General features: G+C 36.0%; 1 protein-coding gene across 1 annotated transcript in view; it reads right to left on the reverse strand.

The window, feature by feature from the left end:
* Reln (reelin) overlaps positions 1–19,030 on the reverse strand; it is a 422,671-nt gene that overhangs the window by 152,261 nt on the left and 251,380 nt on the right. The window contains exons 11-12 of the mRNA XM_090332938.1: positions 15,223–15,368; positions 4,366–4,517 (exon numbers count right to left, since the gene is read on the reverse strand). Coding sequence (XP_090189064.1) covers positions 4,366–4,517; positions 15,223–15,368 — 298 coding nt within the window. The remainder of the gene's footprint in view (positions 1–4,365; positions 4,518–15,222; positions 15,369–19,030) is intronic.

Below are 19,030 nucleotides of genomic sequence, written 5' to 3' on the forward strand. Positions count from 1 at the left end.
TTAGTGAAGTTATTGCTCATAGTTAATAAATGCTGGTTTCTGTAAGATATGTTCCTCATACACACATACACACATAAGTCCCTTGTTTAAAATCAATGTTTATTGTGTTGAACATATATTAGGCGTATCAAGAAAGAACTAAGAAGGTGAAAAGCCATAGGCAGTGGGGTTTATTAAGTACATAACACCTGAAGACATAGGACCTGACCTATCAGTTCACTATATTGTCATTAACTTGTTCCCTGAATCCTTTCTTCTCTCTTAAGAACAGTCTGTGAACTGTGTCTGCTTTTCAGAGAGAACAGAAACACGGTGGGAGTTTTTTTCTCAGTCCAAAATGACAGAAGAAAGTCCAAACAGAAGTGAGATGTTCAAATGGTGACAGACTTTATCTGAACAATCTTTCTGGGGACAATTTATCAGTTCTGTGAAGTGTTAGTGACAGCAGCTTTTATAGTAAGAGGTGGCTTCTTGCTTAGCTTTGTTGCCTTGGCTGCACAGTGGATAGGATGACTCAGGGGGCATCTTGTACAGCGATTAAGGTATAAAAAGACTTCAGTGGAAGTTAGGCAGATAGCCAGCCTTAAAGGGTTTTTTTTTTTTGCCAGTCCTGGGCTTGAGCTCAGGACCTGAGCACTGTCCTTGGACTTTCTCAAGGCTAGAGCTCTAACACTTGAGCCTCAGCACCACTTCTAGCTTTTTTCTATGTATATGGTACCGAGGAATCGAACCTGGGTCTTTGTGCATGCTAGGCAAGCACTCTACCACTAGGGCAAACACCAGGCCCTGCTTTAAGAACTTTTAAACAGACTTACTGCCATAAGAAAATTTGTTTAAGTTTTCCTATTTGTAGACATTGGGTTAGAAGGAGAAATGCATCTTGACCTATAAAATTTTGCAATGGAATGAGGAAAACAAGATTAAGATACAATAGATTTCCCTATCTGGTTTGTTTTTCATAGTTGTTGCCCATGGCAAACACAACCTAAAAATATTATTTGTCTTAAACTCTTTGGAGAGAGGGGGGAGGGAAGGAGTGAAGAAGGGAGGACATTTACGTACCTTCCATTGTAATTTACTATTATAATTGTTCTATCAATTTCATATTGTAATTTATAAGTCAGCCTCATTCGTCTCTCTATATAAAAACACAGCACACATGCATGTACACACACAGAGTATAGTTACTATATAAGTACTATATAGTTTCAGACACATCCAGGTGATGATCTTGAAACATATCCTTCATGGATAATTGAGACTACTTATCTGTAAGAATGATAATCATAGAAAATTGTGTTGTGCTGCAATAATTGCAGCAAAAACTCAAGAGAAAAGAAATGAAAGTATGAACTACACAAGTAAGGCACATACTGGATACTTAGTAAATATTTCTTGCAGGAATAATAAGTAAATAATAGAATGAACGATGCCTGCTAAGTTATTTGTTTTATATGTTCTGGCTTGAAAAACAGAGTGGCCCTCAATAAACATATATTGAACAAGTGAATGCATGAATACAGGAAACAGACTTTTAACTGAATCTTCAAAGTGGAACATATTTTCCAGAAATTATAGTCACAGAAGTTGGATATTGCTGAAATGGATATTAAACAGATATCATAGACAGAGCTTGAGAGGGAAGAAGTATAATATGGTTGAGATAAACAATTGACAAGTAACCACTAACAAAAATTGACCACTAGCAATTAACTACTGATTTTTCTAAGTGACAGATTATTCATCATTCCTTTCCCATATAGCTTTCCCCACCAAGAGAAGTTGTAAAGTATTTTCTATAGATAGAGTCTTATCCTATCTTACCCTGATTTAGCATCTCCTTCGTATCTCCATCTTGACCCATCTTGTGCAATCCCAACTCATCCTATGCCACCATTTTCTACCCTCACCTCTTTTATCTGTCCTACTTTGACATATCTTTTGTGTTAATTCCATTTACTTTAGCTTCCAAGGTGTTAATATGGGGAATAACTTCTAAAAAGTTGCCTCTCAGCCTCTATATCCGGGTTGCCCTGTCTTCTCTGAGGCATTCCCTACAGATTGCCTCCCTGTCATTCCACATGGATCACCTGCTCCCATCCTCCTCCAGCACCAAATGCTACCTCTGCACTTGTGTTTATATCAGTGCCGACACCCATCTTCTACCTACACCTATCACTAGTTTGCTTCTTCCATTGCTTGGACTACTGCAAGAACCTCCTCACTGAAGATTTCCAGATAAAATATACTTCAGGGGAAATATGAACATGAAAAACTATTGTTTGTTGATAATATAAGTTTCGCTAGGTTATTTTCTCTCTTCTTTCTCTTTTCCTTTTTCTTTTTTGGTAAAATGTGACAACCTTGTCCTAACAAGCCCATGTCCTTTATGTTTGTTTCTGTTTCCTTCACACTCCTGCCAAAATTGTTTTACTCAAACCCAGGTGACATTACACAACTAACAGGAATCCCCTGATGGTTTCATGCTGTGGAGAGAAAGAAAACCAAACTTATGGGATTAAAGGAAATCACTACTCTGGCTCCAATTCAATTTTCTGCCTTCATCTTACACGATTCTATTTACTTATACAGAGAAAATCAGCAAGCCCCACCATCTCACACATTATTGTTTTTGTGCCCTTTTGACAGAATGGCTTATTCTGAAATTTTCTTCTTCCTTTAAATACAAATCATGTCCAGCCTTTGGGGCTTGGTTCAACATCATTTCCTTCTACTGTGATTGCTCACAGCCGTCTCTGTAATTCCAGAGCATTTTATCCCTTGACTGCACATTTCCGCCTTCTTTATACATCGTTGTTACATACAGACAGAAGCTTTGTTTAAAACAGAGATACTCTGTTGTTAGGTATTGTTTTGAATGCTTTAAATGAATTAACCAAACCAAGCAACTCTATGGTTTAGATAGATTTATTTTCCCCAATTATAAACTACGTATATCTTAGCACAAACTCTCTATTCAATAGCCATTTCTTATTTATTTCAATTGAATGAAGATGACTTTATTTAGGATAATGTGTGTTCATTCAAATTACATTTTTCTGAAGTCAATACTATTTTAATCCATTGGTTAGTAATGTTTGTTACAGAAATAATTAAAAGTTACATGTCATGTTAGTATGTATATACTGTATATACAAGGAATCTCAGGGAACTAAAACATTGATACCTTAATCTTATCTGAACACATCCAACTGGTAAATTTACCATGAGCATAATCATGAATTCAAATATATTATGGTGGCAGATGATTTTTACAAAAGGAAAAATCAAGCTAGATTGGCATATTCAATGTTGATTGTAAACTTTTGTGCCTCAGGTTTGCTTGAAATCACTTTTAATAAAATGGGAAACCATTTGAATATTAAATTATTTAAAGAAAATGAGCTTTGGACCTTTAATACACAAACTACCTCATAATCAAGATGAGAACATCCTTAAATGTGAAACTATCTTATTTTATATCTATGGCCTCTCTGTTGTCAAATTGTTAGTACTGCACAGGCAAAATGCTTCAGTTCTTAGGTATACTAAGCAACCATAAGCTGTATGACTATCTAGAAAATGAAGGGAGGAATATGACACAGTTGCTGTTAAAACCTAGATTCTGGAGAACTGTTTGTCCTGATAAACTGACACCTTTGCTGGGAAGTTCAAAGGTAGAACATGTTTGTTTCCTGTTTCACTTCCAGATGTTGCCTGTGCTTTTCCACTCAACAAAGACAGCATGTGACAGCTACTCACACTTCTGTCATGACCTCAGTGAAAGAATATGTCACTTGGGCTCTTGTTTGCTAGCAGTATAAATTGCAGGTGTGGGGGAGACACACATGTCAATCTACTGTTATATTTGGCTAGTTTTCCAACTTTATTTGTTCAAGAAAAATATTCCTTATGAGTATTGCTTTTATTTATGTGTTTGAAAACATACTAGAAAATATAAAGAATTATAAACCTTTTTTTAAGCTCTTATGGCAGAAGAATTATGCAATCAAGAACTAGCTATAAAAAACAAATGAATTACCTTCATGATTGGTGAGGTTATAGGCTGTGGCCAAAGGAATCACTTTATTTTTAGCTTCTCTCCTTTGTCTTTTCAGCTATGACTATAGAAGAGGAGGGGAAGGAAGATAGACTTTGCTCTTCAGGGATCATCATAGCATTCCAAGTTGATTTCAAGAGAGCTAGGCTGAGGCCATGAACACCACAGGCTTTTGCTCTGTCGGGAGAGCTCAGATTCCATGATTTCATTTTATGTGGCAGAACTAAAACAGTATTCCTTTCTTGGGAATTGAATCTTGGCCTTGAATCTGCCCTAGACTTAGCCATTATTCAAAATGTACCTACCCATGACGAAGTAAAACCTCAAGTTTCCATAGCCAGTAGTATCCATGTAGGGACTGCAAAGTTTTCTCTCTCCATCTTTGAGGAAGACTATTGATGAACCCGATTCTATAGTTCCACATTCTGTGCCAATGACAGCTCCAAAGACATCCCATCTTTAAAAAATCACAACCATTAGAATATGTAGAATATTAATATTACATATTAATATGTAGAATGGGTAGGATATTAAGTCAAAGATTTATAGAGCATTATATCTTTGTTTCTATAAAAAGGACATTTACTTTGAAGTGAGTAATTCTGAAATAAAATATGGTAGTACAGGATTGTATGCAATGAACAATTTTTAACCTATTAATCCACAGTTTTGGCGCTTCTGTAGTTGGACTAGTTTCATCAGCACTAATCATCCATGCTCAAATTGTGCTCTAGACTGAGACGGTCACAGTTGAGAGGAGGAATCAAATTTGAATTAAGGAAATGGAACTACAGAAGACAATGTCCTAACCATAACTGCTATCATGTCTTACATACAAAAATAGTTATAAAATAAAAGGTTGTAAAAGCTGGCAAAAGTCTAGCCCATTTCAAAAATAAATAGGCTCTAAACGTTTTTTTGTTTTTTTTTTTTTGTCAAACAGGTAGAAGAAAATACAGAAGAGAAATAAGTTCTAGGTAGTACTAACTTGTGTGCCAGATTCCTTTCTAGTCACTTCACACAGGAGACAATAATTCCTATTTCAAATTTAGAAGAAGAAATTGAGACACACAGAGATGAAGAACAGTTTTCAAAAAATGGGACTGTATTCAAATCCATGCAGCTGAACTTTGGACTCAATTACTTCAGTCTATACTATTCCGGGGGTTGATGAATCACAGGACTATTGGCTGATGACTTGTTATGTTCTTGATACTATTACCAATACAGACATTTCCAGATTTGCTCAGGGTTGTATGTTGGAGAATACTGGAATCAACCTATAAGAGTAGGTCCTACTCCTTAGACATGCGGGGGAACTATTCTAAAGTGGAAATATAATTCTATTTTTTTTGCTTCAGGTCTTTCAGTGGCTTTTATGGTCCTACTTCTAAATGTAGAATATAACATTCTTCTTGGCTTGACTAAGAAACATCTGTGGGCTCACTCCTTGGGCTGCTTTGTGCTGCTTCCTGCTTGTACCAAACGTTGGTCATATAACATGAAATTTTCTGCATCTTTACTCAAAGTCTTTCTCCAAGAAGTTCTTTCAATAATTTATGCCTTTCTATAAAGCCTTTTAAAGCCATTGCCAGACTCTCTGGCTCCCCCTAGACAGCTCTATACTTCTCAATCTCAGACTTAGATTCTTCTTTTGTGATGTCATTTCCCTTTGATAGTGCTGTCCTTTTTTTGAGGGGGGGTGGGGAGGAAGGTCATGGGGCTTGAACTCTGGGCCTGGACGCTATCTCTGAGCTCTTCAGCTCAAGGCTACCACCCAATGCCTGGAGCCACAGCGCCACTTCCCATTTTATAGAGGTTAATTAGAGATAAGAGTCTCAGGCTAGCTTTAAACGTTGATTCTCAGATCTCAGCCACCAAAGTAGCTACGATTGTAGGTGTGAGCCACTACACCTGGCAGATGGGATAAGGAAAAGATGGGAAAAGATAGTGCTGATCAAAAAGCACTGGACACTTAAATGGACATGTACAACCTTTGAAATGAAAATAAAAGTCTCAAGGATCTGTCTGCCTGGGCTAGTCTTGAATCTTCAAGTTCACAGATTCCTAAGTACCTAAGTTTTCAGGCATGAGCCCCTGGAGCCATGTCCTGTGTTTATTTTTACATTATTTTCTCAGTTTCTCTCATCAAGCGGGTGGAATAAATGTAAATTTTTATGTTAGCTTTGTTTCTGTTATCAGGGGAGACATTTCCTTCCTTGAATCAATGAGAGGAGCCATTAGTTCTTTTTAGAGGAGAGCTTTATTCAGGAGTATTGGGTATAGTATCATCTTTCATGTAATTTGCATGGGAATCTAAGCCCCAGTTTTTAGACTTAGATTATATCTGTGTGTGGTAAATCTTGAACTATCTTGAAGTTTTAGATAAGAACTCTCTCATTTGGGTTTTCTCTTTATTTTTGACAGCTACTCTTTTTCTCCCCCAGTTTAGGGTGAAGAATTAAAGAAAATTATTCTTCATCCAATTATAATTAATCAAGTTACATTTTATTCAATATTTCCATGGGTTTGTAGAAAAGCCTCAGACAGCCTTTTGTCACAGCTTCAATTTTTTTTTCAGCAGGCTAGAACTATCACTAACAATGAGAATTAAAAGAAATAGACAAATTAGTTCCTTTTAGGATCCCGCTGAATTGTGTCAGCGGGAGTTTTAATGTAACAAATTAAAGGACTAGATCATCTTTTAGATCACTAAGCTTCCTTTTTGGAGCAAAGTTTCATTTTTCTTTTTCTGATAAGACTAGGGGTTTAAAAGTCAGGGCTTTGTGTTTTTAGACTAGTGACTAGATATTTGAACTCATGGCCTGTGTGTTTGATCAGCCAGTGTAATACTACTGAGACACAGTCCTCTCTTCACTGGTAATTATTAGGAATATAATCTCCATTTTCTCCTGGGCACACCTGCACCACAGTGTGCCTACTTTTAGTCTTCTGGTATTTTCTGGGATTATAAGTAATGTGCCACTGTGTCCAGCTTCCTTTACATGGCGGTGAAGTCTCATGGATTTCTCTGCTTGGGCTGGCCTGGTGTGGTATGCCACACCTCAGCTTCCCGTGTCATTTATGAGGATAGATGCCCATAAGTGTACTCCTGTATGGATGGAGAAGAGGTCTTGAAAACATTTCTGTTTAGGCTGGACTTGAACCTCCATTTTCATGTTCCGGCCTCTTAAATATCTAGGATTACAGATGTGAGACATCAGCCTAGATCAGGATCTGCTTGAGAGGGAATCAGAATTTCATTGTTAAAAAGGTTAAATAATCAGCTTTTAAACATAGGTTACTTAACTTTTCTTCATTGTCTTTAAACACTCAAATTATATATTTTGTGTCCTTTGTGACTTCATCATAAAAGGAAGTAATTTTATAAAGAAGAAAGCAAACAATTATTAGTTTCTGAATACTGATAGTTCTCCTAAGGTGCGGAGAATGTTTTCCCTCTAGGAAAATATAATGGTTATTAGTGTAATTTCCCTCATCCAAAGTTTATATCTATCTCTTGATAGATGGAACATTAGTTTCATTAGATTTCCTAAGGCGGCCAGATTGCTGGAAATCAACAGGTAAATATAAAACTATGACTATTTTATGTAAAATGTCTAACTATTCTATTTTAAAAGAACACGCTATTTTAGTTTCTCTTCTAAATTTCATCACGTAGTTGATTGCTTCACTGTATTTTTAAAGCAAAGATTATTCAGGGAAATAATGTTAAAAACATCAAATAAGTATTATCCAACTAGCACACATCAGGCAACAGATATTAAAGGTGACATATAAATTACTAAAGATATATTATACAGTTGGGTGTGTGGTGCATGCCTATAATCCAAGCACTTGAAGGCTTCAGTAAGAGGACTGAGTTCTAGGAAAGCCTGGGGTAAACAGAGACCCAGTCTCAAATAGCAGTGGCAACAATAACAAAGTATTATGTACAATTACATCCATATATATATACACATATATATAGCTTGATTTTTTTATGTTAGACAGTTGTTTACTATTTTGAATTGATAATACTTAACTATTAAGTAATACCTGTACTTAATATTTAAATTTTTTAATTTCTTCCTAGTATTTCTTTGTGATCTTTGTTATTTACACAGTAAATTGTAAGTGGAGAAAAGTAGGATAGAACTGAAAGAGTAGCTTTTGAGGTTAGATGCCTATTGAGGTTGAGCATCCACATGTTCTGCCTCCGTTTGCCTGTATCTTAGGTACAATTCTATGGCTGGTACAGTGCCAGGATGATATTATAAACCACTTCAGTTTATACCAGATGTGGGACCAAAATTTTAGGAAATGTTTTAGTGTGTGAACATATGTGTATATTTTAAACAGATTATGCTGCCAATCATCCAAGAAACACAAGTAATAATCTTAAAAATAGCTCTTCATAGTAATGCTCACTTATAAATTAACCAGGAGTCTCTCTTGATACATACATGAAGATTTCACAATGGTTCATTGGTCTTTTACTTGCCCCATTTATCCCAATTAAACCACTCAGCCTACTGATCCACAAAGCAAGTTAAGGTTATAAATAATGCAGATTATGACTCCTTTTAGACATCTATCTGATTTAGAGGACTTTACACTGAAAACTAAATTAAAAAAGATAGGACTGTCAAAGGCTGAGAAAGCCTTTCATTAAAGTGAGAAATGAGATTACTGGCGACTTTCTCTTAATTATATGTTGTAAATAAATTTTCCAGATCAATCTAAATGAGTTAGTTTCACCACCTCTATCACAAAGCTTTGTGAAATATGATTCAGTCTACATGTGTATATTTAATCTTTATTTTAAAGTCCAATATGCCTAGTTTTATTCTCAATAAATCTGTATGTCCCTTCATAAAAGTGTTGTAAGATAACAAAAATGAAGTTGATTTCTTTAGAAACCCAAATATATCAAGTAGAATGAAAAGCTTACCTTTCTTCAAACACAAACAAGCAGGGGGAAATGGTGTTTGTTTTGCAAACTGTACTGTTTATGAAAGTGTAAATTACCATTTGTTTATTAGAATTCAGTGTGAGGCTATGATTACACACTCTCATTCTATAAATTTGTATAAATACTGGAGCAAACAAGATGGGCAAAATTTCCTTAAGCATGTCCCAGAGCTCCATCGAGTTCCTGCAAGCCTTCAAGGGGCATCTTTCCTCTCCTGGATGTCAGAACCACCATGGCTGTGCTCACACCACTGTGTTCATTTACAGTTGAACAAGTGATAGGACACACTCCCTGATTGTCTCTGAATAAAATAATTACATTTAGTTTTCAGAAAAACTAAAACTATGTGAGTTCTACAGTTTTTTTTTTATATCTTTAAAGGCATGGTGACATTTTCCTTTAAAAAAAAGTGCTGCTTCTCTGGGGTTTAAATTATATTTTCCCTAAGGAGACACAGTTTGATGAAAACTGTGTTCCAAGGAATGTCCATCTAAGGGGTGAGCTCTTGACTACACCACAATTTACAAATACTTTTTTATGACTAATTATAAAGTAAAGCCCCTATCTTATCTATTATAAATACTCTGGTATCTATTATTTATTAGAAGTAGAGCAAGGTGATTCTAGAGCATAGAAAGAAAAGTTTTCTAATCAATACAAACCCTTAAGGCAATCTTGTTCTCTAGAGATAACCAAGTCACAATAATATTTAATTTATATCTTTAAAATAAGACTTTCTTTTTTATTCAGTATGTCATAAAAAGAGCAATATTCTAGTGAGGTAAAATAATCTGGAAGAGAGATTTTTTGTTGGAGAGCTGATGGCCCTATCAGCTCTTATTCAGCTTTAGGGGAAGGTCATGTTTTAATCCATTTGTGTTTCAATGCTTTTATGAAGCATAATTCTTTGAAGGGAAATTTAGCAATTGCCATTACATATCTGGACCTCTAATTTCCTTTCTATCTTTTAGGAATTTATCTTTCAGAAATACTTTATGTAATACACAAGAATGCTTTTTTTAATATTCTTTGTCTAGCAAACGACGTTTGGTTAGATAAATGGGTACATGATCATGTTGAAATAAGGGATACTATATTTATTGGCTAAAAGAGACATTCATAGTATGTTATTTTAAAAAAAACTGAAGCATGATATATAAAATGTTGTTATTGGTGGTGGTGGTTTTGTTGATCATGGGGCTTGAATTTAGGGCCTGGGCACTGTCCCTGAATTCCTTTTGATCAAGGCTAGCACTCTGCTACTTTAAGTCAAAGTGCTACCTCTGGTTTTCTGCTGGTTAATTGGTGGAGATGAGGGTCTCACAGATTTTTTTTTGCCCAGGCTGGCTTTGAACAGCCATCCTCAGATTTCAGACTCCTGAGTAGCTAGGATTACAGGCATGAGCCACTATTGCCTGGCTTCATATTTTAACAGAAATCTTTCTGAAGAATACATGTCAATATTGGAGTGGTGAGGAGTGGGGATTAGCGGGAAAGGGACTTCTGACGTAATTTACTTATCAACTATGAGACAAGCAAGTAATTTTCAGAGAAAAGAAAGGTGAAGAAAAACTGAAAGCTGGTCATTATATATTACAATTCAGAATAAAAATTTAAAAGATCTCACTACAGGTTGTTAAATATATGAAGAATATAAGTACTAAACATAAGGCCTAATATCGTAATCAGATTTCTCTCTAGTAATGTTGATGTCACAGGTAATAAAGATGATGAAACCTTTTATATGATGTATAAAAATTTGTTTTATAAAATTCTCCAGGATATATTAAACTACCTAAAGCTAGCAAGTTTAGATATGGGCTAAAATATAGAATAAGGCTTAGCTAGAAGGTCCTAAATTTATCAAATTCATATATTTTTAAATCTTAAATTTATTTTCTAAATTTGACAAAGTTCCCTATGGATTCTGTTTGGAAAAATTCTGTTTTGGAAAAGATTCTCTGATATTTAATAAGGGATGTACCCATAGGTAAAGACCCTCCCATATTTATCTTTTGTGCTTTGTTTCTTCTTTTGTTACCTTTGGTATATTAGTTCCTTTTTTTTAACTTTTTTTTTTTTTTTTTTTGCCAGTCCCGGGCTTGGGCTCAGGTCCTGAGCACTGTCCTTGGACTTTCTCAAGGCTAGCACTCTACCACTTGAGCCTCAGCACCACTTCCGGCTTTTTTCTATGTATGTGGTACTGAGGAATTGAACCTGGGTCTTCGTGCATGCTAGGCAAGCACTCTACCACTAGGCCAAACTCCCAGCCCTATTAGTTCCTTTTTTAATTTCAACTTTTTGTGTTGAAATTTGGGCTTGAGTAAAAACAACAAGGTTTTTATCAGACGTATAAGCAAAGTATAGGAATTCCACATTATAAACAAATCCCCTTTCTACCTAAAGACAGCTTCAGCTAGGTGAGATATAATAGTTGCTAATGAAATGATATGTCTATAAGTTATGCCAAAGTTCAGTAAGGCTCACATAGATTATCAGTATATCTATTTCAGGTTCTCCTTTGCTGGAGTAACAGGCATAACAGGCATGTCGTAGTGGTCTTCTTCTTCTTCTCCTTCTTCTTCTCCTTCTCCTCCTTCTTCTCCTTTCCTTCTCCTTCTTCTCCTTTTTCTTCTTCTTCTTTTTTTTGCCAGTCTCAGGGCTTGAACCAGGCCTTGGCACTGTCCTTGAGCTCTACTACTTGAGCCACAGTGCCACTCCTGGCTTTTTATGTGTATGTGGCACCAAGAAATCAAACCCAGGGCTCCACAGGCAAGTCTTCTTTCAAAAAAAGAAAAATATCCTTTAAATTTTGACTTAAAAACACCTAATCAATGTTGGATTTAGGACAGCTAAGTGATGGGAAAGGAAAGTGGCTCCTGCATTCTTTTGATCTGAGATCACCTATGTTGGCTCAAATAAGAGGAAAACATGACTAATTGGTAAAGTAGTTTCCAAAGTAAAGCCATAATGACTTTGGCTTTCTTCCTTCCTACCCACTTACTGAAGTTACCCTGAAAGTATTATTAGAATATAATAATCTATCCTAATATAGTGTATAGCTAACTATACTTTTCAATATATAGTCCAAAGGTGGGTGAGTATGATAGTCACACTAATAATTGAGTTTTAAAAAATAATAAACCTGTCATCAAAGCTGTAGAACTCAACTTAATTAGTCCCTCTTGCTCTGTATAGTTTGCATTCTAGTAAGTAAGCTTATAATAATAAAATTTGAGGATGGTGGTAGATGAGGGAAAAATGAGACAAATATTCAATAAGCTTGGCAGAGAAACAGAACACAAAGAACATTTCATTGCCTAATTCCTAACTTACTTTTCTTCATCAGCTCTTACCCTAAATAAAAATAATTTGCAGCAAAGCATTTTTGGCACACGTGTGTGTGTGTGTGTGTGTGTGTGTGTGTGTGTGTGTGTGTGTGTTACTACTGGAGCTTGAACTCAGAGCTATTCATCTCTTCTCTTTTGCAGGCCATGGGTCTTGAACTCTGGGCCTGGGTGCTGTTCCTGAGATCTTCAGCACAAGGATACAGCCCTAACCCGTGAGCTCCACTTCTCATTTTCTAGTGATTAACTGGAGATAAGAGCTTCATGTTCTTTAGTGCCTGGGTTGGCTTTTAACCGTGATCCTAGCTCAGTCTCCTGAGTAGCTAGGATTACAGATGTAAGCCACTGTGCCTGGCTAGAGCCATTCACTTCTGTTTGGTGTTTTTGCTCAAGGGTGCTTGTTACTCTACCACTTGAGTCACACTTGTAGTTCTTGGTTATTACTGGTTAATTGTAGATAAGTCTCCTGGACTTTTCTGTTGGAGCCTGCTTCAAATTGTGATCCTATGATCTCAGCCCCCTGAGTATCTAGAATTATATATGTAAGACATTGTGTACAGTTGAATTAAAGTGATATTCTTATCACCCTAAAAAGACGAGGCACGATCCTCTCATGATCCATTTACACCTTTCTAACTTAGTGCCAACCTTATAACTGGGCTGCCAATGAGAGACTGAGTGAAGTATTTCTAGTAGTGTGGGCTGACAGCTGAGGAGAAAAAGCCGAGAATAAACCTAAGGTTTCTTTGCTTAACCATATGGCAGTTAGAGTGGCACAGGTGCTTTGGTCACACATATTTCCATGCATTATGAGAACAGGAACCTGCTGCCTATGCTGAGGTGAGTACCAACTTCTTTACTGTGACCAAAACCCTGGCAAGTCTTTGGTGTTACAGAATATATCAGAGGAGTGTCTGACGCCACCTGAGTCACTGAATGAAGGAGTGGCCTCTGGTGTTTCTGTGTGTCCCCATTTACTTTAGCTCTTTTATTATTCAGGCATAAATACTTTTGGTTCTTTTTGTTTGTTATGGAGAGTACAGGTTTGGATGTGATCAAAAGTTGTGTTAGATCATGAGTGCTCTGTGCAAAAAGAATATCTGAACTCTACTTGCAATATATATTACATATGTTTATTGGAATTGATTATATATGTATTGAAATATGTATATATTACTGGAATATATGAAAGTATTGGAACATATGTGTTTTATATTCATCTTTGTTTCTGAACTATTATATTTATTTTCTAACAGATTTGGCTTTTCTACTCTACAGCTGTTCTAAGATTAAGTCATGGCAATTTCTCTATATATTTTCGCAGCATTGTTGTGTGAACTGTGTCTCATGCTTGATGGCTTGAGTAGTCACTCCATTTGTTCTTTTTTTGTGTTGGTTATTATACTCAGACTGACCTGGATTATAATTCTCCTATTTGTGTATCTCCATATCAGTGGAGGGATAGGCATGAGCCATTTGAACTGGAGTTTCATGAACTTGTTATGTGCTTAGGCTTGTCTCAAACTTTGGTCTCCTACTCTTTACCTCCCAAGTACCTAGGATTACAAGCTTGAGCCATAGCACCTGGACTTCACAGTGTTCTATACAAAGTCTCCATAAATATAACTAATAGAGTGCTAGATGGATTAAAGAAATTTCTTTTATTCTTTAATAAGCAATCCTAAGTGATATAACAAAGGATTTAATAGAAGAAATTGGGTTGCTTGCTTTGTTCATATAAGGCTGAACATGAGCTATGCCCCTCCATGCAAGAGAAGTGGGCTTAGTCAACAGCACTAGAAATACAGTGTCCAGTGGGAAAGACTCTAGTGTGGCAGCAAAGTCATAGCAGCAGTGGTGGCTCAGATTGTGTGGCAGGTTTCCCTCCTAACTTGGTGTGACGGAAGTTCTAGGTCAATGACAAGAAGCAAGGTCCCTAAAGAGCCGCAATGGCTTTCTTGTCACCAGGCATGTGGTAGTTCAATCAGTCCTTACTTAATTGAAAGCAGAATGACATGACTGTCATCTCAAACTTGTGTTCTGGGAAAGTTCCTATCCTCCAACACTGAAATCACTGCCATTTCCTATTCATAATGGAATTTCATTTTATGTTAATGTCACTCATCCTCATCATGTTGTTAGAAAATATATGCAGTCAAAAATAAGGACACTTTCTAATTACATGAAAAGGAAAAGAGAAGTGAGAATAGGGACATATCTAGAATTTCCTTCCAACACGTTATATTTAGGATTCTGATTTCTGAATCTTTTTGGTTTGTTTTTTTTTTCAACTTGAACTTCTGAAAGAGCTGCTCAGTCAGTAGATATCTTGAGGTACCTTGGACCCTGAAGAAGGCACATCAACAAACAGGTCAGGAAACACTAATTGCCAAGCCATCCTTATTGTCTCTGATCTCCTTTACTATTTTACTTTCAGTATAAAATGCCGCCTTTAGAAATCTCTCTGAGTTCTCTTACGTTTCTGAACAATGTGTAGTGATCAGAATCATGAAGCTGATTCCAGGAAGACAACTGAAAATCTCAACAGAAAAGAAGCAAGATTTCCTAATTTATAAACATGGAAAAACTTTCCAGGTGGGAAAAATTACATAAACTAAGTTGGAGATATAAAATGAAGCTAAAAGATAATTGTAATCACAAATTTTTATATGCATAAAAGTATTTGCCTACTTAAAGTGTTCTCTTTTTAGCTCCTCTTAGGTTAAGAATCAATCATGTTAGTTTAGAGTATATTTGCTATTTAGAAATATGCATTTAAAATATATCTAGTGAAATAAACATAAACTATGTACATGGCATGGGTTGTAATAATTACTTACCCTGTAGGCTGGCTTTCAAATTCTTCTGACCATTGCTCTTGAATATCCTCTGTAGAAAGGTCTACATCCCGGGTGGTGGCAAAATTGAACTCACTGCCTTCATTTCCATGGAAATAAATGGCGTTCCCATCTGACTGACAGCTGTGCTGTAGGTAAAAGAGAGCATCGCGTACCAATTCAGTTGGCTTTGTAGCTGATCTGTCTGTGTAATTAGCATTTTTAGGAAAGTTATCACATTATTCCCTTGATGAGCTCTCACATCAAAAGGGCTTGTTGCCTCTGTTTTTGCTTTGTTTAATTCAATTACATTTTTCATAATTTATTAAGTCATCACAAGAAGTCAAGAGGGCATTTGAGCTTTGCCATCTCAGCCTTCAGTATGGAACAAGAATATTTTAATTGGAACAATTTCCCATCTTTACCATAGCCCTTGTTGTGGGAATTAAGGTTGATAATGACTTGTCGTATATTTTAAATTCTGTGGCTATGGGCTAAATTACACTGACCTTTTCAATATTCCATATATTTCTGACTTGCCATTCAAATCTTTCACAATTTGTCTGTAATGGGGATATGAGTAGAATAGTCAGCTAATCAAAACATGGAATACAGAAAAGGTCAAAATAATCCCAGATATGATCACATCTTCTCAGCCAGCTTTGGAGTAAGTATCTAACCAGACCTAACCTAACAGGAACGCATGATGTCCTCAATGAAATCACGAATTTTGTTATCCTCTGAAGAAACACTTGCAAAGAATAAAGAAAAACAATCTTTTGTGATACTTCCTTTTCTTAAATACATTTTTCAGCCTGAAGTGAAAAGTTAAGAGGCAAAGTCAAACTGAGTAAACTATTTCTCAGAATTATAAGCTTGCATTCATTATATTTTTGATAATAAGTCAGATAAAGGGAAATATTCTTTTATATATTCGTGTGTGTATGTGTGTGTGTGTATGTGTGTGTGTTTGTGTGTGTGTGTGTGTGTGTGTGTGTGTGTGTTTGGGGCTTGGACTCAGGGCCTGGGGCTACATCTGAGTTTTTTCTCTCAAGGCTAACCTAGCACTCAGCTACCTGAGCCATAGTGCCACTTCCAGCTTTTTCTGAAGTTGCTTCAAGCTAAAAGATATCATAGACTTTTTCTGCCTGGGCTAGCTTTGAACTGTAATTCTCAAATTTCAGCTTCCAGAGTAGCTAGGATTACAGGCATGAGCCACCAGAGCCCAGCCTCTTAAGTTTTGTATACTTTTAAATGCAATGAAAAGGCCTGGCTCTGGTGTCAATTCCTTTTTTAAAAAATTGTAATGTATAGAGGATTGGCAGTTATATTTGCCGGATAGTAGGTCTATTATGCTGGTATCAATTCTAAGAACAAATAAAATTCATAATTTGTTGTTACCTTCCCAAGACTTATTTTAACATGCTTAGTATAAATTTTAAACATAGAAATTTAAAGTAAAGAAGAAAATCATAAAACTAGCTTATATTGTGTTAAACTAATTTCACAAAATCAAAAAAATGAGTGTGGTAGCACACACCTCTAAATCTCAGCACTAGGGAAGCTGAAGCAGGAGGACTTTGAGTTCAAGACCTGTGCTACATAGCAAGTTCTAAACCAATCTACACTACATAATGACACCCTGTCTCAAAAACCTGATATAAAATAGAAAAGTGAATTGAAAACAATTTTAAGCTGTTTAGCATTCACATTTGGTAAATATACAAAAGCAACTGGATAGGTATAGAAAATTAAATATATATTTTACCATTACATTCATGTAATGCCAACATATGAAATTCAAGTATGTTTGTCAGACTTTAAATGAATGTTGACTAGTTTCATTAGGAGGGTCTAAAAAGTAATAGGATATGTTTTAGATAAGTATTTTGAAAAAATAGGCTGACATACTTTTATATAGTTTTAATATCTGTACAGAGCTGTTATTTATTGAACAGTAAATGAATACTATCATTGCCCAAACCAAATTTAAACAAGCATAGAAGTGTTTTTTAGGAGTGAGGTTTTGAATGTTTTTATACTAGTAGGCTTGGATTTAAGGCCTAGTATTATCTTTTAGCTTTTTTTTGCTCAAAGTTGGCTCTTTAACAATAGAGCTACAGTTCCAGTTCTTTTTACTGTTTTACTGGAGAAGAGGTTCCTGCCTGAGCTAGATTTGAACCTTGATCTCAGCCTCCTGAATAGCTAGGGTTCCAGGATGAAGCAGGAGCACCAGTCAGTAAGAGTCATTATTAACCTTTATCTGTCACTTGTAAGGGGAGAGTCACAGTACTGTTTCCCCTCTCAAATGAGCCCAGTGTCCTTATCGGTATGGAGAGGGATAAGTATAGCTTTTGGAATATTTTCTTTTTCAGCCTTAGTATGATGACATCTTATGAAAGTAGGCTGTGACATGCCTGTACAAGTACAGCTCAGGGGATAGTAGCTTCATCCTTTCCTCTTTTAGCAGGATGGGCTTGCTTATATTCTAGGCAGCATAATCACGATACAAAGAAAACACACAATGATAGAGGGTTTGCTCTACTTCCTGCTCATGTAGAGGAGATCAACATGTGAGTCCTTCTTCCACCTCTGGGTAAACTTTGTACAAAGCACTGTAAATATTGAGTCTATAAAACAAAGAACAGTCTGTATGGAAGTGCTGAATTCCTGAGCCATTTGAGAACAGTGGAACTGAATCCCCCTTTCTCTCTTATTGTTTCTAGACAGGCCTCACACTCCTTATAAAGAGTCCTGGGAAAGGAGGAAAACATGCTGGGTTTTCAATCGAAGGATATTTAAATCAATTACAAGAAAGGTACAGTTTCTTGTTAACTCCTTTAAGATGAATCACGGGCCTTAATATCTCAGAATTGACTTGGTTTCCTAGATAGATGTCCTTCATACGAAGAAGTAATGTCTGAGTGCATTCAATGCTTTGGTTATTTTCTCAATGTATGTCTGACTCTGCATAGGAGTCCAGGAATTACTTGGTTAGGGGTTGCTTGAATTTTCTCTTAGAATCTAATCTAATTAATCTAGCATTTATATGAATCAAGAAAATTAAGGTTGGGAAAGAATAAACTACTGAAAATAAAAATTAAGATGAAGAAAAACTCAGTTACTACCCTACTATCCAGCATTACCACTCTTGGGCATTTATCTAGACAACACAATTCAGGATACAGTAAAGATTCTTACACAACCATGTTCACTGCTCTAGTATTTATCAGAGCCAAGATATGGAAACAACCCAAATGTTTCTCAGTAGACAAATGGTTAAAAGTATATATAAACATACATACATACACACACACACAAGACACACAGATACACACACATACACCCAATGGAATTTTACTCATCCATCAGGAAAAAAATGTTATTTTCAGGGAAATGAATGGACCTGCAGAAAATAATGTTAAGTTAAGCAAGTTAAGTTCAAAGAGGGAAAGGGTTGATGTTTGTCTCATATATGGATATTAGATCTAAATTATAAATATTTTCATAATCATATGCAGGGTAATTGTACAAACATATCAGCCAATGGTGACTCCTGGAATAACAAGAAGTTGGAGCTTATGGTATTGAAATGGAAAGGGGAAAGGAATGCAGTCGTAATATTCAATGAGTATATGTGAAACAGAACTAGGAAATTTGAGGTGACCTGTGGGGTTGCTAGATAGGGGAGTGACATTGATCGAGATTCACTGTCCCATACATGGATATTTTGAAATGAAACCTTTCTTCACAGATACTTAAGATAAATTAAAAAAAATTTTTTTTATGTGTGAGGGTTCATGGGGCTTAA

The sequence above is a fragment of the Megascapheus bottae genome, chromosome 5 (genome assembly GCF_031878675.1).
Source record: "Megascapheus bottae isolate mThoBot1 chromosome 5, mThoBot2.hap1, whole genome shotgun sequence".
Taxonomy (NCBI): domain Eukaryota; kingdom Metazoa; phylum Chordata; class Mammalia; order Rodentia; family Geomyidae; genus Megascapheus; species Megascapheus bottae.